This window comes from Agelaius phoeniceus, chromosome 7 (assembly GCF_051311805.1).
Source record: "Agelaius phoeniceus isolate bAgePho1 chromosome 7, bAgePho1.hap1, whole genome shotgun sequence".
Classification (NCBI taxonomy): domain Eukaryota; kingdom Metazoa; phylum Chordata; class Aves; order Passeriformes; family Icteridae; genus Agelaius; species Agelaius phoeniceus.
This window is the reverse complement of record NC_135271.1, coordinates 41,054,194-41,078,464: the sequence shown is the minus strand read 5'-3', so window position 1 is coordinate 41,078,464 and position 24,271 is coordinate 41,054,194. Positions and strand designations below refer to the sequence as shown.

General features: G+C 40.7%; 1 protein-coding gene across 3 annotated transcripts in view; it reads right to left on the bottom strand.

The window, feature by feature from the left end:
* Window positions 1–24,271, bottom strand: part of LOC129122828 (kalirin) — a 400,978-nt gene that overhangs the window by 110,299 nt on the left and 266,408 nt on the right. For all 3 annotated transcript variants that reach the window (XM_077181667.1, XM_077181668.1, XM_077181666.1), the window contains exons 12-14: window positions 20,776–20,967; window positions 8,521–8,690; window positions 3,374–3,548 (exon numbers count right to left, since the gene is read on the bottom strand). In XM_077181667.1, the coding sequence (XP_077037782.1) occupies window positions 3,374–3,548; window positions 8,521–8,690; window positions 20,776–20,967 (537 nt within the window). The remainder of the gene's footprint in view (window positions 1–3,373; window positions 3,549–8,520; window positions 8,691–20,775; window positions 20,968–24,271) is intronic.

Here is a 24,271-nt window from a genome sequence, read left to right as displayed (position 1 = left end):
ACACATCCTAAGCAAAACAAAAAGGCAAATCACTCATTTGCCATTTGTTAATTTTAAAAAATCCTACTACTTTGTTTGCCCTATTCATTAGAAAGGGGAGAGAGAGAGAGAGAAGCAGGGAAAAATTAACAGAATTGGAAATGTTCAGTACCAAAACTGGATGGAAAGAGACAACATGAGATGTTTTTTGAGGCTGGGCTCTAATGTGCAGCCTTCTCTAAAGCTATTGGAAGCAGATGGGCTCCCACAGCTGCATCCCTGCAGCTTCCACTAGAGAGATGCAAAGGGTCCCCATGTCAAGGGATTCTCTGGAGCCCAAGAACCAACAGACCCAAGAACCCACACCTGAGGGGGAGAATGGGAAACTGGGTGCTTGACAAGGCAGAAGTGGCAATGAGGAGAATGATGTTCAAGTTTGGGAGGAGGACCCAGGTTTTGCAGGCAGCTTGTGTGAGTGCAGGAAGGATTAACAGAGCTGCAGCAGGTACAGGTCTTTCACTAAGGATGTGTTCTATATGGCACTGCTCTTTGGACAGATGGAAGGGGGCTTATCTAGACTAGAAAAGGAGAAATTAATTTGACAATCAATCATACTGGTACACATTATTTCACAATTCTTAATCTATGCAGGATCTAGGTTATTATGGAAAATTAAAACCTAAATACATTTCCAGTCATAGCTCAAGCTACTTGTCTTTAGTAGGAAAAAATACTTAATTTCCTGTTTTAAACATCATCATCTTTTTTCCTCAATAGCTTGGAATAGTCAACCATCAGAAATACTACATGCTTTTAAATTATGGTGATGAAAAAAAATCTTTTTTTTTCTCAACAATGGCATGAGATAATTCTGTTAATTCTTGTAACAGTTTCCTACTGAATTGGAATCTTCATTATACAGCTGAGGCAACTGACTGCAATCTACTTTCTAAGCACCATTACTGTGTCAATTTGAGCCAATTCAGCTGTTTGAAATGCATAGCATACATGTGTTATTGAACATTTTATTTCAAACTGCCTTTGTTTTATTATCCATCAAACTGCCTTTCTTGTTTAAGCACTAACTGTACTTAGAGAATTTAAGATACTGACCTGGGTATGTTTTTAACTGTGTTACGAGTAAAAATTATCAAAATTATTCTAAAATAAAAAAAATTTTTTCGAGAGAGGGAACTTTCCAAATAAAATCACCTGCCCCTAGACTCTCTATGAAACATGCTCTCAGATTTCCCTGTAATATCAATCTTGCAGAGGGAATTCAGATGTTCATATGATAAAAAACCAGCAAATCTACAGTGACAACTAATGGTGATTTTCTTTCAAATCCTTTCTTGCTAATCTGATTTTAGAAGATTCCGAAGCACATTTCCAGTTTTAAGTATCTTAATGTATTACAGCCACTCCATTCTGTGAATATACAGAAGTAAGATCCATGCAGAAACAAATCAAAAGTATCCACAAAGCATTTCCATATTGGTATCCCATGTGAGGGGAATAATGTAAGTCACATCCTCTCCTGATGCCTTGGTAACCCCCTTGGTCACCCCATCAGTAAAGCAATGCCTGGTAGTGACACTCTTTGATTGAAGACTATTTACAAAGAAAAATAATTTGAGAACAGAGATTTTTTAAAAATACTTTTACTTAAACCAGCACAATTATAGGTTCAGACCTTGAATCTGCAGTGAAACAGGCTGAGACCTTAATGAGTAACTCACATGGGTTCACCACATACGGTCTACAAACACATTTGGTGCTCCAGAGGCAAAAATTGGTTGTCTCTTTCTTCTTTTTTGAAAACACAGGTGCCATTTATGGGTATGTTCCAGTACAGCATTCACACCCATTTACATCTTTAAAGTAAAACTCTCAATTATTCAGCATCTGCCATGCCACACCAACATGTATAAAAAGTATCTTCTATTTAAATATAGGAGATAACATACTCTGCTGAAAGAGCAGTACCTGACATGAAATAGATACATTTATAGATTTATACACAAATACAAAGAATGCTGCCTCTCAACAGCAAGGAGGCTGCACATAACTGGTAAGTAAAGAAACTATTCCAATTTACATAATTAACAAGCACTGTAGGACAGACTGCAGTGAAATACCTCACTGTGCAGTCACAGCAGAGAAGCTCAGATACTCCTCACTGATTCCTATGTCTGGCATTCAGCAATAGAACAGGACACCTTTTAGAAACCTGGACACCTGCTTCCTGCCTTTTATCCCACTGTAATTCATCATGTCATGTCTTAAACACAAAGTGTAACACAGCATTCTAAACCTCCCAGCAGTTACCAGCACCCACCTTGAGACTAGCTACAGATTTACAAACAATAAATAAATAATAAGTAAACCTACAGATTTACAAACAATACCTCCAGGAATGTATCACCCTCAAACACTTACAGGTGCTCCCTGAACTGAACAAGCACCAGGGGGATACAGCAGGAGGAACACACCCCACAAAGGACACAAGCACTGGCATCAGTCTCACAGGCTCTGTGTACAAGTTAATACCCATTTTGTTCCTTTTTCAGCTCCTATCAGAACTACAGAAAGTAATTACTGAGATTGGCTGGAATAGCTTCAAAATTTCTCACTCCAAGAATACCCCAATATTTTGATGAATTTTCCATCCAGTGTTTTTGATTGCAAAACAGAACTGAAAGACATTTCTGAAAGAACTGAAAAGACAGGTTTTTTGCATGGGGACATTAAAATGTCCCTTTAATTTTCCCCTCTACATTTTTTTCCTTTTTAAATAAACCACTGCAGTGTCTAAAAAGCACACCTTTTAAATACGCTTTCCTTTAATGCATAACATGTTTTTTCACTCTGTGGCTTAGACAAGCGTGTATCTGTTTGTATCTGAAGAGACAAACCTCACTAATAAGTGATACAGAAACTTTCAAATCCCTGAGTGACTCATGTCAACAGAGTTCTAACAGGCATCTCATAAAGCTTCTCTGCAAAGCAGGCAGATTCCCAGCATAGTCAGGGAAGCACCCATGCACCTATTCCAGTGCATGATTCCCAGCATAGTCAGGGAAGCACCCATGCACCTATTCCAGTGCATGATTCCCAGCATAGTCAGGGAAGCACCCATGCACCTATTCCAGTGCATGATTCCCAGCATAGTCAGGGAAGCACCCATGCACCCATTCCAGTGCATTCTGGCACTGTATCTTAAATCATGCTTTAGGTCCAACAGCCTGAATTAAGCACAGTTGTAACTCCCTCTCCCCCTCACTGGAGAGCTGAGCAGAATCCAACAGCCCAAGATGTCCCCCCACAGGGTATGTTCACATGTTCTCCCTCTCTCCCACAGCTCCCCCAGCCAGGCCCTGCAGCCAGCTCTTACCTCAATGGTGTACTGCTCAAAAATCCGGAGCTGGAGGAAAATGTCTAGCTTAATCTTCCTCTCATGGAAGAGCTCTTCCATCTGTACCTGGGCCTCGTCGAGCTGCTGAAGGACGGACTCGATGTGGCTGATGGAGCTGTTGTGGGGGGTCTTGTTGTTGGAAACAGCAGAGTCCCTGTGGCAAGGCAGAGGGCAGGGTTAGAGCTGAGCGTTGAGGCAGGCAGAAGAGCAAGAGCTCCACATCTGTGATTCTGTGTGCTGCTGAGGAGCAAAGCCAAGCACAGAGGGCTGAGGGAAGGTGGGTGCAACACTCATCTCCTCTACTCCCTGAAATCCTGCAGCTCCTGAGCTCGCCACAGAGTTTGAGCAGGGGGATCACCCTTTCTTGTGTGGTGACACCGTGACCTTACACACTTGGGAGGGGCAGGGGAGGAGATGCACATCAATCTCAAGGGCTCTCTTGAGGAGACTGGCTGGCAATCACCTTCAATTGGGTCACCTGCTCCTGCCTATACTTACACCAACTGAGACGTTATTCAGCCTCCTGGACCTTTACAAGTTAACTTCCTGCATTTGCCCTATTACTTACAGACAAATTGAATCAGAATTATGAGTATTTGAGACCAATGGCTAGTGATGCCCCAGTATCCTCTGGATAACAGCAATGGATACAGAATACAGTGCAAAAAAACCTCAACATGCCTTTCAGAAACAGCAAGAGAGATCCTGACTTGTCTTTTCACTGGTGGAAGTAAAAGGAGGGGTGAATGTGACGGGCTAGATACTGCTCCAGTTACATTTTCCATTTACAGGCAGCAGAAGGGAGCAAACCCTTAACTTGTGGGCCAGGACCAAGGGGGAATTTGCTGTACTTGAAAGCTTAGCATGGGCACAGGAAAGCTCTGATGGTTCCTTTTCTATTTGTGCTTTCCTGGATATTAATGGGCTCACCAATAGTCTGCTACGCCTTCAGCAATTTTTTTTCAGTGTTTTACAGATAAATACCATTTGCAGACATAAAGAACCGAAATTTATCCTCAAATGCTTCACACAAGGCCCTTCGATGTTCAGAAGGGCCAGAAAGGAAACTCCGAAGCCAAAATTTAATCTTGGCTTTGACACATTGGCTAAAACAAGATTTAGATGTAAGTTCTACTGATTTCCCTTGCTTATATGGGAATATTACACTGATATTTCTCTCTCTAGGTGTTATGGTTTCTGCCACACTCTGTTTTCACATTCATGGTGATCACAGGGTCTCTGCCTCCACATTAGAGCTGCACAGAGGAAAGAGGAATTAAAATAACTAGAGATTTTCAAACTACAACTTAATCTGAGGCTGCATCCAATCAAGTTCTGCTTCCCTCAGTCAGCACCTGTCTTCTATAAAAGGACATGAAATAAGTCTTCACTCAGATGCAGGATTATTACTATTCATATATTATCTAAATTACTCAATGAATTATTCAAGACCGGTGTTGAATAATCTCTCACGGGATCTAGAGACACATTTAGTTTTAGAAATTCTTTTTCATTAAACATTTCACTCTTCAAATCAAGCCACACTTGCATTTCAGTGACTGATGCAATACAAAAGTTTAAGAGTAGTACTCTGGCGGGCTTTTTTAAGTCTCCTTGGATAAGGCATTGACAACCCCTAGCTAGTCTGGTCTGAGAAAGATCTCCCTACAGAAAAAACCATTTCTGAGGTTGCATGCTTCTGTCACAATATTTCTTGTTCTGTCTGGTGATGAGAAACTCTTGGAAAGAATAAATATAAGACCCTTACTAATCTTTCAAAGGCTATGGATTAGAGTTTTAAAAGAAATTTCAAGTTGAAGTTTAATTCAAAGAAATTATTTGAAAAAAAACCCCCAAAATAAACTCTGGGGAACAGAAAATTGGACTCAGTACATTGCTGCTGACTTTGTTTAAAATGAACACTGTGCTCCTAAAACCACTTTCAGTGCTTTCACTGGGAGAAAGCTCAGTAAGAAATATCTATTAACTAAAGCTTATATGCTGAACTACTGCAAAAAAGGCAAGATACCTAACTCTTCAATGGCTTTTTTTTACATTCCTGCTTTTCACATCTCACTGGAACAAGTCATTGTTTTGCCTTTCATAGATGACTAGAAATGTTGCCCCCAGCAGCACCCCTGGAATTGCAGTTCAAAAGGTTTGCTTTGTGTTGACTGCTGAGAACAACAACCACCTCAGTAATGCACTGATAAGGAAGAGAGAAAAGTGTTTCCTATGTGAACCATAACATGCACAGAGTTTCTAGGCAGGCCTGTTTTATTCCTGATAGGTATGGCCTCCTGATGGAGTCACTGAGGTCCTGAAGACCTTGTGTGAAGTGCAGTCCCAGGCATGGTATTTAGTTCAGGCAGCTGAGCTTTTCATTGCCTATCTGGAGGAAGCAGAGTGCTATTACACAAATGATCCTCTCTCAACCAAAATCTGTTCTCTCAAAGATAAGAACAAGAAATGTAAAACTTTCCAAAGCTCCAGTAATTTTATTGCTTTTAACCTGTGTTATGACATGTTTGATAAGAGCAGTGTATTTCATTCTTTCCATTGTTGTAGCATTTGCAGTCTTCATCTATTCTTCACTGCACATACAAGGTGATCCACACTGAAATGCAATCCTGTGTTAAGGAGAGACTGCAGCAATTCTAGTTCTTCCTTTATCTGTGTGTTCTTTACCACTGCCAGCAGTGATGAAAGCTGGTAAGAGTGGGCACACACAGAGGCAGCTTCATTGGGGTTTTTTTCCACACTGTTCTGCTTTGAAAGAGTCCAGGATCACATTACAAGCTTTGCAGTTAGTCAGAGTGCTCAAATCCAACACTTGAACCAGCTCATCTTGACAGCTCAGCACTGCAAACTTTTGTGTGCATTTAAATGTTTGGTATTAACTCCATCAGAACCAGGGGGATCCATTTGCACAAATATGTTCACCTTGTTCCACCTTGCTCACTGCTCAGAGAACAAACCAGACCCCAAACCCAACTTTTCTTTATTAAACACAGCTGCCACAAATCTTGCCTTGATACTTTGCAAACATTGGAGCATGACACCAATTTAAAAAAAAGTCTCAAAGCTGAGGCCACAGTCACTTTTCCAAGACTGAAGCTAAAAATTGGTTATGTTCACATTAAGAAAAAGCTGATGTCCCACACACCACCTTGCAGTTCCTCTCTTTCCCATGCTCCACTGACTTCTCAGCTCCAGGTATTACCCTAGCCACCCTGCACACTTCCCTTCTGACTCAGGTACTCAGGCAGAAATCCTTTAGGCCAAGCCCACAACCAGAACCAGGACTCCTTGAATGTCGACACTTTCTGCAACCCCAAAAACCACTCCACACTCCACCTGATGGGCTTGTTCAGGGTCCCTTTCAGGCTCTACTCCATGACTGTTCACACTGAAGTGATGCCATTCCAAGAGCTGGGAAGAATAACAAAAAAATTTGTAGCCCACAATTTAAATGCCTTTTTTTTTGATCTCATTGAAGTGCCCTAAACTTTGCAAACAACTTCTTTGCATAAAATAAGTTACCATGCAGACCTTTGACTGATCTGCTACAGCTGGCCATACATATTCTCAGCTAAAACCCCTTCCCCTCTGGCAGCTCACCTACCAAACCCAGCATGTTTTTATGCTACTGATCTCATCAGCATAGATGAATAGAAGGATGGAATGTCTACTCCTGATCCTTCCTCCTCAACTCTAAAACTGGCAAACAATACTGCAACTCCAGTCCCTCTCCCTCCCCTGCGGTGCTGGCAAGTCACACACAGCAAGGGTAGGAACCACACTCTCTGGTGTGGCTGCCCAGGGCTGAATGACAATCAGAACCTCGAGCAGTCCTTTCAAATCCTTTTTTTTTTTTTTTGTTTTTTTTTTGGTTTTTTTTTGCTTCTGACCCAGCAGAGAAAACTTTGCATCCAGGATGACAGGGAAGAGCTTAGAGGAAAGCTCAGCATATGGCAGTAGGAAAATACTTAAGCACTCCAGGAGGTCTCTTAAGGGCAGAGCTCCACCAGAGCCCTCACTGTCCATTGTACTCCAGAGCATCTTGGGCTTTTCCTCTCAGGTTCCTATCATAGCTCATGGTTTTCTGCACATCTCAGAGGAGAAGTAAAGGCATCAGATTAGGAAAGCTCAGGGTGAGGAAGATGATGTCACTCTCTTGGACTGTCTGGTGAAATGCATAAAACCAGGGATATTTGCATATTACAATGTATACAGAACATGCACACTATGTACATGTGGGTAAGGGCAACCTGTAACAATACAAAGATCTAAATAATAAGTGATGTATTGGACTTGGTTCAGTGCCCAGCAACATCCCTAAAAGGCACGAAAACTTCACTGCTGTCAACAAAGCTAAAGGCACAGAAAACCACTTTAACAACAAATGAGAGAGATTTCACAATTGCAGATTCTGAATAAGCTTACTCTGTAAATATTCATTTGACAATACTTGCAGATTAAGAAAGAAGAGAAACAAATACATCAAACACCCAACAAAAACCCCAACCCCTCCCCCTGCCCCCCCAAATTCTTGGGACTAGTCTCTTCATGTATTTTAAATTAGGCAAAAATGAGCTGGTTTAATTCACAGTGCTAGTAGAAGAACCAGCAGTGAAAGAGCCTCTTTGACACTATGAATAAATCCCACATACACAAAGATAAATAGAAGGGTGCTGCATGCAAAATGAAACAGTGAAGACTGTTAGACACGTGTGTATTTTATTAAGAGGAATACACTTACCCTACATCAGGAATAACCCTATAAATCACAAGGCCTCAGTTCACAACCATTTAACAATCTTCTATAAATACCAACTAAAAATATTCACTTCAAACACATTTGGTTTCATTCACTTCTCAGTGCCTATAAATAATCTCTCAGTCAAACAGGAAACCAATGCTGATCCACAGACTACTCTAATCAGTCCACACAAATCACTCCCTGTAATTTCAATACAACGCAGAAAGGACCTGAAGAATTATAAATAAGCAAAAAATTAACAAACTCTCCCAATTGATCCTAGCTTGCAGTTCCCTGTTCAGGCACCCCTAAAGCACAGCATGTATCAGATTTCTCAACACCTGTGCCCCAGGTGGATGCTTACCTGAGCTGCTGGATTAGATCTTCCCCTTCTTTAATAACATTGAGGGTGGCATCCAGGGTGGCTGTTTGCTGCTGCTGAAACTGCTTGATAAGCTCCTGTACCGCATCCACAGAGTCAGCACAGACATCCTCTAAGAGCTCCTTCTGCAGATCTTCCATCCATGTCCACAGCTGGGAAGAAGGGGAGGGAAATATAAATCAGAGAGGGATTGAGATTTAACCCTTTTGCTCTCTAATTCCAGATCAATAGGCATTAACTCCAGCTGCATGTTTCACAGGAAAACTGACCTAAAATTTGTAAGCCCAAAAAGATACATTTGTTATTGATTCCATTTAAAGCAAGAAAATAAGATAAATATAATATCAGGTAGTTTTCAAAAAAAATTAAATTTCTGTTTATTATACAGCAATAACTAATTATTTTATTCAGATTAAGTCTTTATACTAGCAGCAAATTAAAATCTCCTCCATGTGTGTAACCCTTTCAGGAGCTGAGAACTATCAGCTGCTATTAATTTCACATGTGGCTGAAGCCTGTTGCAGGACAGACCTACAACCTTTGGTGTGTGTGTGTATGGTACTGACTGAAGTCTCACTGTGCCTGCTCAGCTATGCCTTCCCAGGGGTTGAGGTTTTGGGGTTTCTTTTTTGTTTCCAGTACTTAAACCCCCTCCTCAAAATGCACTCAGACTCTGCAATTTAACTCTGGGAAAATCCAAACATAGGAGACAGCAATATCACTAATCGACCCCATGAAGATCCATTAATTTTTAATAGTTCTGACTACCAGTTTTAAAGCCACAATCACAGCAACAAATCTTTGCCAGTGCTGAGATGAGAATTTCCAGCCAGCTGTTCATCAGAGGTCTGGACAGGGGCAGGAACGCCGCAGCAGCCTCTCACTGGCTGTAAAGGCTTAAAGCGAACAGAGGATTCCCCTTTAAGCTTGTGCTGAAAAGTGAGTGTAAAATTGCACCAACCGAGCTGGCAGCCTGCCAGCACACCCTAATGACTCCACCAGAGACTTTTCTGTGCCACGCCTGCCCCATTAACCCACATTTTGCTGGTGTGTGCCGGAGGTGGCAGCGCAGTCCCAGAGCGGGAAATGCCAAAGGATGCGGTGCCGGCCGCGGCTCCTCCCGCTGTCCCAGGGACCGCAGAGCTTTGTCCCACGGGGACCTCGGGGGGAACATGAAGCAGAGGAGGCCCTTGTGTGTGGGTGGCAAAGAGCTGGTGAAAATGTTTGTGTTCGAAACGAGTCGTGCTGGATCCCCTCCTGCAGCATTTCCTCTGAGACTGTGAATTCTGCACGTCCACATTAAATGAGAGGAGGATGGGGATGTCTAAAGCTCCAGCTGCCAAAGCTTCTCACAGCCAGGGCCCAGTCCTAAGGCCGCTCACTACGTGTTACACTATACATTTGCCATGGACTTCAAGGATATTACCCTGGCCCAAATCAAAATGATCAAAATTAGAAGCTGTCCCAGCACACTCATGATACCAGAAAAGGGAGAGCCCAGTGCCTTTTGCATTGTCCCCACCTCTGCTACTGAGTCCTTGCTTGAGAGACTTACAAAAACAAGCATTACAACATACGCCTTACTTGTAGGTTTCTCAGAGTCAGCTTTGAATATTTTGGGTAAATGCCCCTGTTGATTCATAAATATTATAATTATAATGGCCTGCCCAACTACTGGCCTGAAACAGAATGTCTTTGCTTGGGATATTTACATATTTTCACATTCTTAGGAAAAGGGCGTAGTATACAAGAGGAACTATTAATCAAAGAAACAAATGTAAGTGAATAGGCATGAGAAACAAGTGAAAAAATGAAAACATATTTAATGAGCCAAATAGAGGGCTTTTTCAGTTGTGGTTTGAGGTCCATGTGCTGAACTTTGGGAAGCTACCAGAAAGGAAAATGCATTAGTGCCCTTATATGTTAATTATATTGAGAATCTTCCTGGTTTTGATCCAATCCCTACACCCACTCAAACAGTAAGTGCAGCTGGACCAAAACAGACAAGGACCAGGTTGGTCAGGAATATTACTTCTCCTTATCAGATCTTCAAGTAATAGAGCACTTTGTAAATACAGAAAAATAGCTATGTATAGAAATCATCCTTCTGTTTTGAGGTGGGAAAGCCACCAGTAGTTTTTTAACTTCTTGTAATTCTTAGTTCCTTTTTCAACTTAAGAAAGCTCAGGAAATTTTCTTTATGAAAATGAAAGTGAAATCAGGAATTTTGTTCATTGATAGGAATCTGCTGTTTTCTTGAAATTATTTTGTTAGGGCAGAGTAGAAAGTTTCCAACCTTCAGAGGAAAATCCCGTGCTCTAAAGTGTCTCCAGAACCCAACTTTTCAGAAGGAGCATTGGGCATTTAAGATCTGACACCACTGCTTGAGTAGGCTTCTAAATCACTTTCAAAATACTTAAAACATAAACTGTATTGTATTTACCTGGAATCAAAACACTCACTAATTTCAGAGAGCGCTCAAATATATTAACTCATATTAGCTTCAGATGTTTCCATTAATGACCTCTGTCTATAAGGATTTGCATATAAAATCTATCAGAATCTAGGTCATCCTTGACTCAGAGGCCTTTAATCCTTTAGACTCCACCAATCCCTGGAAAACCCTAATACAAAGAATCAGTCAATATTAATAAGATCAGGAAGATCTTTCAGGAAAAATTCACAATAGGAATCTGATTCCAAAACCTCCTAGCTTATGTGCTACAATTAATAGCACATGAAATAAATTGCTACCATGCCCACTTGTGAATGCCACAGGAATGAAAAGACCAATTCCATGTCACTGCAACACCAGTCAGAACAGCTGTTAATCATGAAACAGAAATCACATCCTGATTGTCACTGCTCAGGAGAATCAGTCCCTCTTAGGGCCTGATGTTTCATTCCAATGCAAGTATTTGACCAATTAAAAATATCCTGATTATTAAAGCCCCAAATCACTGGATACCTTGTGCATTTCCAGTCTATGATGTGACCCACTCTAAGCTAGATAGCTTAGACCAAAGAAACTGTTCCCATTAAAATCTGACATATTGCACAGCACAACTTTCATTTCATATTTGCAGAAATTGACTTATTTTATTCTTACCATGAAAAAAATTTGTGAGTACTTGTCTCATTCCCATACATACTTCAAACTATTACTAAGGTACCACTTGATCCCATACAGGGGGTGTATGTAGATACATGCAGATATTCAAAATATAGAGGCAGAATTTCCACATCCACCTGTGGTGACTTTCACTAAATTTGCCAGTCATGCATGTGTCCAGAAAAGGCGATAACCTCTGCATTATGTTACTTAACAAGTACTAAACAAAAAATACAGAATCCTAGGAAACTACACAGAAGTATCACAGAAGTAAGTTTTGTTCTTTTTTCAACTTGATCTATGCTTTGGTATGATTAATTGGATATGGAGAACCTGATGCATTAGTGGTAACACCTGAATTCAGTCTGTGAGAGATCTGACTCAAATCTGACTCATGCCAACCACATGTAAAAATGTCACAGTTGTTAGCTACGAGAAGTCTCAGGTAAATACCTATCCCTAAGCCATTAATGCCAAAGGTTCATAGTGGCTCCACAACTGAAGCTTTATTTTATCAAGGCTTTACACAAGACAGCTAATTCTCCTCTGATTACTAGAACAGTGGGAAAGAAGAATGACACCCCTCCTTTCTTTTGGGATAGCATCTGGTGCCCCTTATGCATGGTGTCAACAAATTTTGCATCTTTCTTGGATATGAAGCCCAGGCAGTTTCCCTCCATCCAAGAGACAATGCAGCTCTTTATTCCCAGCTACTTCATCTGATGTAATACCCTTCATTTTGCTCCATTAGTGAGACCACTTAACTCGAGGTCTGAAGGACACCTGTGCTTGTTACCTAAAATTAATGCTTTTCACTTAGAAAAAGGAACCACTGTAAACAAAATCTAAAACCTAAAGTGATCACTAAGAAAATCTTGCCTGCATGATTGGAATAACTATTAAACATCCAATGCCTATATGCTGCTATTTCTAAATGACAGAGATGAGTTATAATCCCCTCAAAAGCAGTTTAAAAGCACTGAGTTATGGGAACAGTGCAAAGAACCAGTTCAATCCAGGAGATTTACTGTTGTACAGCATTTTTGCTAGTCTTAAAAACAAGGATGTTAATGGAAAGAAGCAACTTCCCAGGGTGTATGTTCTGCCCTTTTACTATGTCAGAGAAGCACCATGTATTGCAGGGCAGGCCCCAAAAAGATGCTCATGACAAATCAGGAAGAGAACATTCATCACAGCAATGGAGGCTAGAGCAGAATGCACAAGAATTCAGTGACATGCAGGGACCCTGCTGCCACTCCATGAATTGCAATGTCAGTGTTCAGGAAACCAAGGGCAGCCTGAAAAAATCCCCCAAAACCCTCACAAGCAGAACTGCTCCAGAGGGAGATGTCCATCAACCCTATTTCCCTCTGCTACTATGCCAGGCTTTTACAAGCCAATTCTATGGCAATAATATTTAGCTTTGTCATGATATGCACTAGGAAATCACACAGATCCCAAGTTAGCTTAATTTATGGCAGAACTTCAGTCTGCACTTGTGTTAAGGCATCTGTTCAAATGCTGTTGTGCATCCAGCTTGACTGCAGAGCCTTTAGGAAATCATCCCCACACCAACATGGTGGTGAAAATAAAACTTTCCAGCACAATTAACCTTCATCAACTGGTATTTATTCACACTTAGAATGCATCCAGTCCTGTTTCAGTGAAAAGAACTGAGGGTTGCTGTAAACATTTCAGCAACATTGTCCAAAGTCACATTCAAGCTCTCAAGAAAATGTCAACAGAAACACAGAGAACAAGGTCTGTAATGATGAGCTGCCAAATGACCTCATGCCACCAGCAAAGTGTCACATAATGGCAGCACACCTAATAAAAGGTGACAGGATTGGATGTGACCAGACACTACGTAGGAAATGCCATGACTTCCACGGTAAGACACAACTCATGAGACTCCCTGCTGCAAGATCTAATGTTGTCAGACATCACCAAACTGGTTGGGAAGAAATGACAAGTGGAAAGGGAACATTCTGTGAAAAAACTGATCTCTCCCTAACCTCTTTCTTGCTTTTTCCCTTTTCCTCGCCAATTTCTTGACATTTATCCTTGGTTGGGCTGCATCTGGTGCTTCTGTATGCTCAGGCTGTTTAATTAGTAACCTTGCCTATGGCAAAAGGATTTGCACTGCCTAAACATCTGATGCTTTTTCCAAGTCCTGCATGGACCAGATTGATGTAGCACAAAATAATCTCCTCTCAAGGCAAACATGATTTGGGTAGCTAGGCTTACATCAGGGAGTGTGTAGATCCCCAGTCCAAGGTCATGTAAATGTAATTCAGGGACTATTTGATCTAGAAGAGAAAATTGATTTAAAAATGAAGAATAAAACGTACATGTTCTGTGCTTCTTCTGCCCCCACCATGAATTGTAAAAAACATGTTCCTCTTCTAGTATAATTTTAATATGTTATTTGTGATTAGGAATCTTGTTGTAATTACTTTCAGTAACTGTAATAATCAAATTCTGCACTTGATCACACTGGCTTAGAAAAGTTCTTCCTACATTGGAAGATTTACTCAGTTTTACAGCAGTGTGATACAGGACAATTTGGTGCAGGGGAAGCTTCCCACACTACTAATGCAGCAATCTACTAATATAAACACAGGTACCCTCATATTCTCCTTATTGTGCATTGGTTCTAAACATCACCTCTCACATGGAAGCTGCAGCACCTCTTCCCTCTGTGCTTTTTCCAGTGACTGACTGTATCTGTCACTTGCAGTCTTACCCTGATCTGCTGCTTTGGGCCTTTTGTGTAACTTTGTGCACTGCTCTGGGAATCGCAGAAATAAATAATTTGTGACAACTCTGAATCATTCTGAATCTTGCTAAGGACTGAAAAAACTACATGACTTTTCTTTAACCAGTCTGGTTGGATCCATTGGCTTGAGCCACTCCACTGACACCATTTTCAACTAGTTAGACTCCAGTGCATAGATGTACTTCAGGTGAAAGACAGAACGTGCCTTTTGAGTGATGAGTGAATTACAGTAGTGTACCTGTATGGCTTTAATAAAAATTTACTCAGTACACAGATTATTGCTGGCTGCCCACTCTGTTGCCCTTGTACACAGCACTGAAGCCCACACACTGGAACTGGGAGAAGCTCATCTTCCTCAGCTTCAGGAAATCAAAATGGGCAGAAATGTGTCTAATAAAAGAATGCTTTATGAAAGTTGGCACATCTTATTTAAAGATGCTCATAAAACTTCCTTTTAGCACAAACCACTGTTATCTGGAGAGTGAGGCACGCAGGCTCACATTTCCACAAAACACATGCAAGGGCTCAAAAGCCAAGGAAAATATTTGAGTGGAGCCATTGGTCTTTAACAATGCTGGTGAATGGCCTGAAAAATGTGGATAACAAAGTACGAACTTAAATGAAGTCTACAGGAATCCTTTGGCTAGCACATAGTGGAAGGATGGAAAGAACCTCTCTTCCATGCACAGGTTTGACTTCCTGACATTTGGTTTATGTGGCTGCATTTACAAGCATTTGATTCTCATTACTTTGATTCTGTCTCTTTTACCAATCTCTTGCCATCACAGATGGCAGAATTTTATTCAGTAGTGGCCTGGCTGTGCTTCAAACTCCCCTGCTCAAGAGCGGGATGTGCTGCCAGAATACCACAGCTCTTTTCTTTCCCAGCTACTTAATCCTTCATGAAAAGAACTTGCTTCTGGGCAACAAATGGACAGGAAAGAAGGGCACCCTGTACCACCCCAGCTGTCCTGGTTCCTCAGTCCCACATCTTTGGTAGCTTTACAGACAAGATTTAGCTCTGAAAAAGCCACCACTAAAGTTAATGACTGGTGAATGTTGGCATCTTGGTCCAGGCCACAGCCTACCTTCTGGAGCTGGAGGGGGATTTGCTTTTATTTGGCAGCTTCATGGTAATTGATTGCTGATAACCCAGAGTGTACTTTGATCTAGCTCACACAGAAATATCACATTTTATACCAGAAGAGCCCTGTCCACAGCTGCAATTATCAGAATGCTGACAGGTGATCTGCCTTCTCCAAGGAATCTGCCACCCAGGCAAGGGACGGCACATGTGTTACTGTATGGGCACTTCTGCCAGTTCACTTCTACCACATTCTCTAATTTCTGCCTGCAATTTCACTTCTGATGGGAGTAGGAGAATATTTAGGAACTGAGTACTTCTTAAAAATACCAAGCAAACACAACAAAACAGCTTTTACTTAGAATCATAGAACCACAGAATCATTAAAGTTGAAAAAGACCTTCAAGATCACTAAGTCCAAGCATCCATTTAGCACCACCAGTACACAGATTCAGCTCCCAGCAAAAACCATGGTCATACTAATAGGAGACATAAGTCTAAGGTTTGATGTTTCACAACCCTGCTGTGAGAAGAAGGGCAGGTATTTTCCAAGTTTGATTTTGCATGCTGTTGTGCATCTATTTCAGCTGTTAATATTATCCCAGTGAAGGACAAAATTTCTAGCTTTTGAACAAGACACACAGTGCTTCATTCTAACACTGAAAATTCTGGGGTGTGAATTGGTACGAATATGCAAATCAGTGTGAATATGTGAATATTCACTCAGTGAATATTTTATGTGAGTGAGCCAGTTTGGGTCATTTTAATGTTTTACGCTTTCCTTTTTTTTTTTTTTTTTAATCAGTACATACTATGAAAAAAGGAACAAAAGTGCTGTCCAGGACAGGAGCAGTGTGTAAGACAAACACATGTTCAGAGAACAAGACCTTTTCAAAACTTCCAGAAGTTGCCAGCAAGTGGAGTTGCTAAACTGAATATCCTCTGCATCACAAATCTTTATTATCCAGTGAGCAATTGCTCTGGAAAGTCAATATTAGCAGTAAAAGTCAAACAACAAATTTTTAAGTTCAGTAACATTAACTTTCATTCCTGTGTCAATTCACAGTGAGTGACAGGATTACAGGATATATCCCTGAACCACTGTCATGTTTGCTCCATGATTAACTTAGATACATTCTGTCAACTCTTCTGATGGGAGTCAATAGCAGCTGACCTCAGTCCCCTGAGCTTCCTGCTCCCTGTGTCCCAGCAGCTCTGCCTCAAAGTGAAGAACAAGCCCTGTCAGAATTAGTGATCTACATTGAAATAATCTTCTGATCATAACATTCAACTCAAGCAGAGAAAATTTAATTTCACAGGTCTTGGTTATCAAGCAAAATTAAGTTAGCAGTGCCTGCAATAAAACACTGTTACCATTCCTGACTGACAGGGCAGCCCCACTCCATTACCCAGCTGAGTAACCCCAGTGATGTCTGTGGGGTGACCAAGGTGACCTACTGACCACAAATAATACAGGTTATAATACAGGAAGCTGTCTGACACTTAATGGTCCAGGACTTAGCTCACACTTTCTCATGGCCTTATCAGACAAGATTTTCAGAGTGAAACTTTCCATACCAGGTGTCTGCCTAAGGCTGAACTTGATGAATTTTGAGGTGAAAGGGCCAGAATGAGAGAAAGGGACAGAAAAGGTACTTTGCCTGTGTTAGTTTTATTTCTGTTCAAATGAGATGCTCCAGACCCTCCATGCTTTTAAGCAAGGGTTTGAAATTTTGCAGGGCTTAGCCTTGATGTCAAGAATACACATTATGTCATTCATATGAACATTTTCCCAAATTTGGTCACTCAGAAGACCTCTGCCAAGTTCCAGTTTGCACATGTTCATAGTAAGCTGTTAGGAATCTGGCAGTTCCTTTTTCTCAACATTAAATATTTCTGAGCACATTCATCCCCCATTCTGTGGGCCAGGTAGGCATGGCAGGTTCCACATGGAAGTGCCTGCCCTGAGCACCTCGTCCTCCTGCTCTTCTGACCCACTAAACAACAACAAAACAGAGGGCACATGATCTGAAAACACAATTCTCTGCTTCTCTGGTTTTTTTGTGCTGGACTCAACACAGAACTGGTAATCTCAGGCCCACTGAGAAACGGGAAACCTAGAGGTGGTAAGACATGCTTTTCATGCCCCAAAAAACTATGAAACAAGTGCAGAACTGTTTTATAGTTTAGTTAAGGCCCATATACTATAAATGGCTCTAAATTCAGTGAAGTTCCTTCTCATTCTTCAGTTAGCAACTACATCACCAGCCAATACAAGTAACAAAACCTATGTAGTAACACAAGTAACACAACCTTAACTATGCAAGAGGATTTAAAAATTTTTAATGATGTAGAAGTGGTCACAGTGCTCTTTCCTGTCTACATTTTAATACTTGGAAATGTAAAATACACTGCAGAACCTTAAGTATAGAACTGAGACACTAAAATATTAAGATTCAGACAATTAATTGCAAGATGTTTTTCTTTTGTCCTTGAGGGTTTTGAGTCCTCAGGGTGTGATTTCATGACATCTGCAACCTCTTCTCCAGGAAGCTCCAGAAATATTCTCTTTTAAACAAAATCAAATGCCAGCCAAGAATCCTCTATCATCATTTGATCCTAAAGCCAAAAGTTCACAGAAAAACATCAACTATCATGAGGTTTGTGATAAAAGTGCAAGATCTGACAATCCTGACAATAATTGATTCAGATTTGAAGAAAGAACCTAAATTCAATTACACTTAGTCCTGAGAGAAATTATTCAGGTATGAGTCTGTTGAATGTATTTATGCCAGTGATAATAATTTATAACTTTACCCTGCCATACAGATAATTGGATTTGATTCCCATAGTACCAGGTTTCTGCTCACACCATCAGAAATGCCTTGGTCCAAAAGGGTACAAAAATATTGACTACAAACTAGAAAAGCATAAGGAATGCTATAGGACAGGGGGACACACAAAATCCTGTTTACAGGCATGGCAATAGGACACCTACATTATTCAAGAGTGAACAATCACTTAAAGCACTGCTTCCAATTTATGCTTCTAAAGTGTTATTACAACACCAAAAAGTCCTCATTTCAGCCTATTGTATATATTGTTAAATAAGGTCACTTAAAAAGCATATCAAAATTATTCTTATGCTTAATTGACTGTAGTTTTGATATTCCTTCAACTGTATGAGTCAGTGTTTAGCAGAAGGGACCCTCTTTAATGCTTTCACATGAAATAAGCAGTGATTCAAGTCTACTGTAGTATAAAAAAGCCACACTGAACTTACATTACCCATAGGGATATCTCCATTTTAATGACTCCCTAATTCAACACTATCTATTGTCCTGAAGAAAATACAGTAAGACTGACTACAAAAGGAAACATTTGTTTGAAAAGAGAAAAAAGGTAGGAGCAGTTAAAAGTTTCTCAGGTGGTGAGAATCTGAGCAGATGCATGTGGAGATGAAGAGGTGGGCAGAGAACAGGTGAAGGAATGAGAAGTTCACAGTCAATGAACTCATCCACACCTGGGAATTACTACATCAGAAATTCACAATTCACACAACCTGTGCTAGGAAAACTGTCAGAAGAAACATGTTCATTGCAGGAAGATCTTTAGAATATTTCCAAACAAAGAAAAAGTGTCAGTAAGACCATTTCTTTCTACTTAATTTACCCTTTCACCAGTTATGTCTCAATAGATTAATACAACATGAATCATAGAATAGTTTGGGTTGGAAGGGACTTTTATAGGAGAGAGGCACCCAGAGTCTGTCCACTCTGGATCTCCTTAAAAATGACATGAATTAATTACTGAACTTACCAATAACACATCACAGAGCCCATCTGTCTCACAGGAAAACCTTAATGAAGCAAATACTTAGCATTTACTCTTAACATCTAGAGAACAGCATTGATGCTAGCATAGAAGATTGGTTTTTAAAGTAGTATTTTAAAAATGTTAATTTTTAATACATCTGCATTTTTATTCACCAAGACAGAGCTCAATAAAACCAGGTGTGTAGAGCAAGCAAAGTCCCTTCTTGTTGAAGAAGAACAGGAGTATAATGCACTGCAATCCCAATTCCTTCATACAGGGAGGCTTTATTTCCCAAAGCCAAATTAGGCTACACAATACCACTAACTGTCTTTTTTTTACTAATCATCACCTGCATAGGTGAATCAAGGTTAATCACAGCAGGAAACTCTTATGAAATAATTTTTACAGAGGAAATAACCAATTAAGTTTCCCCAGTGGCAAACCAGTATAGCTGCAAGTGTTTGAGCAACTCTGGGAAGAACAGCATTATCCACAAGCTGAGAGTTAACGATATTTTAGTAAATTACAGAAGCAAGATGTAAAAGAAAAACCTTCATGTACCAACAGCTCTAACTGTAAACTCCATCTTCCATACACATCTGAATAAATGTTTGCATGTACCTTATACTTCAGGGGCTCCCCAACATCCTGAAGCCTGATATATGCAACTTGTTTGTAACATGTAAATCAACAAGCAGAGGCAAAGCTTTCAGCTTCTCAGAGTATCTTCCTGATCAAGTGTGCTTTCACTAACAGATGCTGCAGAGCATGAAAACAACCATCCTGACTAATTCCATCTCTCTCAGCAGAAACCCTATCTTTAAAAGTCACTCACCACTGAACGGCCTTTGGACTGCAGAAAATGTGAAGTATGCTTTAATTACATCCCCAGTGGCCTCCCATTTGATGTCCTGTCCACTGTATCTCCTCTGGCAAGTCAGCCTTATCTCTGGATATTTTTCAATTACACTAAACAGCATTTATTCAGGTCCTCACTGATTCACTGTATCAGTATGTGGCTGTTTTTTCTTTAGCAGTTGTTTTGAAGTCTGCCTCATTAAACAATGTAAGATTTCTAGTAACACATAATGATATTGGATACATTAATTAGGAGTACATTTAAATGGAATCCTCAGAGGATCATGCTGCTGGCATGTTTGTACTTAAAGTGTTCTTACAAGAGAATTCTTGCTTTCTAACAATACATTCTAGTTGTGATTAAGCACCACTGGAGATGGTGTTGCTATATTTTAGTGTACTGTAACATTCATATGTTTCATTCACATTTTATTTCCTCTTTACAACAGTTACTCATATGCATGAAATGAACTGGATAATATCAGCCTTGTGTGATGAAAATGCCTTTTCTCTGTTATCTGAGTTTTCAGAGACAGCCTCTTGCAGCATCCTACAATACACAGCAAAATTCCCTCGTGCACCTCTTACCTCTTTGGTGTGGGTATGGAAGGAGACTGACATGTCCAAGAGAAGTTTCCTCTGTTCCACCCTCCGGACAAAGTCCTGAATCCGAACTTCCAGATGCCGGGCTGCTTTATAGATCTCTTCAGGGTCACATTCCCCAGTCTGAGCCAGCTGCTCTGCAGCCTCCAAGAGCTTGTCTGCATTGGTGTATGTATTCTACCAGCAAACAAAGCAAGAAACACAGTATGAGTAATACAATGTGGCAAGTAAACCCCTGAAAGAGGCTGTTTATCCTTAAGGCATGAAAGCAAGTGATTACCAGAGTTTTAAAACAATCACAATATTTCTTAGTGGCATTGCCATCTGTGACAGGAGAACATATAAAGCCACATAGACTAATGCCTGAGTACACATGAAATTTTTTCTTATTTGAAACACACCACCTCAACCCAATCCTGCCAGGCACAGCAATAGGACTTCCCATTTGTTTATTTCCAAGTTCCCTGCAATTTCTCAAAGATAATGGCATGAAGCAAGTGGGACTCCCCAGCTCAGAAGGCTGCAGTGCCTCACGTGACACTCAGCCACCAGCTCACTGCACTGGCCTCCCAACTGCTCTCACATTACAGTGTGTAATCATGGCAGCCAGAGATGTCTCAACCCCAAGAAATATTTGCCTTTCACTGGCTTTTGTGAGGTAGACCATGTCTTCAAGCTCCTTCTATGGTTTTTTCTCTTGTCTACTGCTCTGCATCCCATTTCCAGATGGACTGAGTCCATGTGATTTGCTTGCAGCTGCCAGTAAGTAATGCTCAGTTCCAGTTTGCCCAGGGCATGTACCTGCCCTGCATTACACAAGAATTTGAACACTGCACTATCCTGAATACATTTACCCCACAGCCACAGCCTTTATGATATGAGGTGTAGGACTCCTGCTTCACAGAGAGGGAACAGGAGAACCCAGAAGCAAATTAATGTACCCAAGACATGCCAGACTGTCAAGTGAGAGAGGGGAAATCCATCCAACTTGCCTCAGGTTTCAAGCTACCTGCCCATCCTTTCTCATTTTTTTTTTCACATCTCTGGAAAACACCACTCAACTAATACAGCAGAGAGTCTCATGAATAACAGGAAAAATGGAAAGTAAGTGCAGCCATCTTCTCCAGAACCATGGAGCTATGCCTTAGTCAGCTTAGGCAAACTAAACAGAGCCAGCCCTTGCTGTCATATAAAAGCTTTCTTCACTCAAGATGAGGCCAATAGCTCTTTGGTATTCAACACTTAACAAAAATAAGGAGAGACAAAGATATCAGCTTCAGGGTGTTTCCATTACTGGGCTACATCTTTGGAACTGCTTGGCATTGGCTTGAGACTGCTCTCACTGGGAATTTTAACCTCTGCTTCAATAGTAGAATTGTAGCACCTTTCTTGTCAAAATCCTCCTCAGTTTAAAAATGCATTAACTTGATACATACACACAAAATACCTGTAAAACTGTAGACACACAGGTATTTCTGAGCATTACACAAACACTGTCAAAAATAAAGCAATGGATCAAGCCATGTTGTTCCTACTTAGATAATGTCCTGCTGCAGTCAACAGTTGTTGTTTGAGAAAATGTTCAGTACAGAGATGGAGCACTGACCTCCGAGTGTTTAATGGAGGAAAATATTTCCAGTTATAAAAAAGCAAAAAGAAAACATCTCATTCACTGTTCATTTTTTGAGGGCTGACTATAAATATCTGGTATTTGCATTTCTCCTTTTGGACTGTGAAGAACATACTTGAGACAGTTTTGTTACCAATAGTAAATTTTTATTCCCTCACTTTCAGGCTACTGCTGTAATGGTTAGGCTGTTAACAGCAGCAAAATTTTATGTTTTAATAATCATTTTTTGGAAACCTCTTTAGCTGAGAGTTTGTAAAAAATGTTCCATTTAATGTGATTTGAATTAGGGTCCAGTTTCACTTAACAGTATCCTTTCTGAATGATCCCCTTCCAATAGTATTTGGAGCAGATGCCAGAGCTAGCACAATTTTTTCAAAGTCTAGTCCACACCAGTGTTTTTCACACATTACCACTACAACAACTCACACACCAGTCCAGCTCCCTGAGCACAAGACTGTTCCTGCTTTTATATGTATTATTTTGTGTACTTGTAAGTACCTTCCCTCTCTCCTTGTGGCACAGATTTGGAACACAAAACAGTTTTGTTGAAATAAAGTATGGACCCAGATTTACTGCATTTGTCCCTGAGACATTTAGGTCCATCTCTGCTGAAAGCCACACAGTTTACTGACTCCAACATGTGCTATGTTGAATTACCTGTGGATGAGTTGAGCTCACAGATACAATGACCAAATGTGAATACAGTGGTGAAAAGTGTATAGGCTGGACCCTAGCCTTTGGGGGAGAGAGAAAGCAGACTGGCCTCAACAGAGGCTCTGGCCTTACTGCACAGACCAAAAAAGTTGTAGCAGCCCCTTTGCATTGCACAAGGTTTTCCAAAGGCAAAGAGGATTTTCTGCAGGGAAGCTGATGGGGTGTGGAAGGAGCCACACTCAGTGTTTAACCTGGGCTGTGACAGGCACTGTCAGCACACAGGGATGCTTCCCTAAAGAATGCATACCTAATTTTGGATGTATTTGCATAAATGTGTCCTGTACAAAAGGCTTGAACAAAGTGCATTTTGAGTATGGAGACATTTTTCTTCACCTCTTTTTCTGTCTTTGTTCACTGAGGTCACAGGTAAGTGTTGGGATTTTAAAACAGGTGCAGTTTATGACAGGAGAAACAACTAATGGTTATGTTCCTGTCATTCTAGAAGGAAGGCCTGGTGCTGAGAGATTTCCAGCTCACTGTTGCAGACTTAAGGGATTTAGATACATTTCAGATAATCAGCCACATTTGGGAGTTAACCACCCTCGCCTTGAACTCCTGAGCTTGATGTAGTCATGAAAGGACTGTCCTCCCTCATCAGCTGTCGAGATGTGCACACAGCACAGGCCAAATAAGCCAGAGGTTACTCATTTGCTGAGGGCTTGCTCTACTTCTCTTCTGTTTGTTTGCTTAAAGTGCACATAAATCACACCAGATGTTGTTACACATATCAAATATTTTTATGTACATCTATTGCTCCACAGGCATTGAACCAAAGTGCTGTTGAAGCTGAGAGCTTCATTCTGGTTGATGCTATAATGCTGCACTGCCTCCCTGCTCCCTACATTTTCATCTTGAGCTTGATCTCTTGTTAATAAGCTCTTTGGGGTACAGACCCTTATTTTATTTATTTGTTTGAGGCACATTCTGCTTTTTTGGTGTGACATAAACCTGGATCAGGCAGGGTGAGAATCCAAGAGAGAATTAAGTTCTACAATGAAGAAAAGCATAAAATGCCTCCTTGTCCCTCCATCCCCATCCAAAAGAGGTTATCTCAGATTCCCAGCCCTTCTGACATCTGGCAGAAAAAAAAATCCATGAGTTATAAAATTATATGCTTTCTGAAGTTTTAGGGTTGTG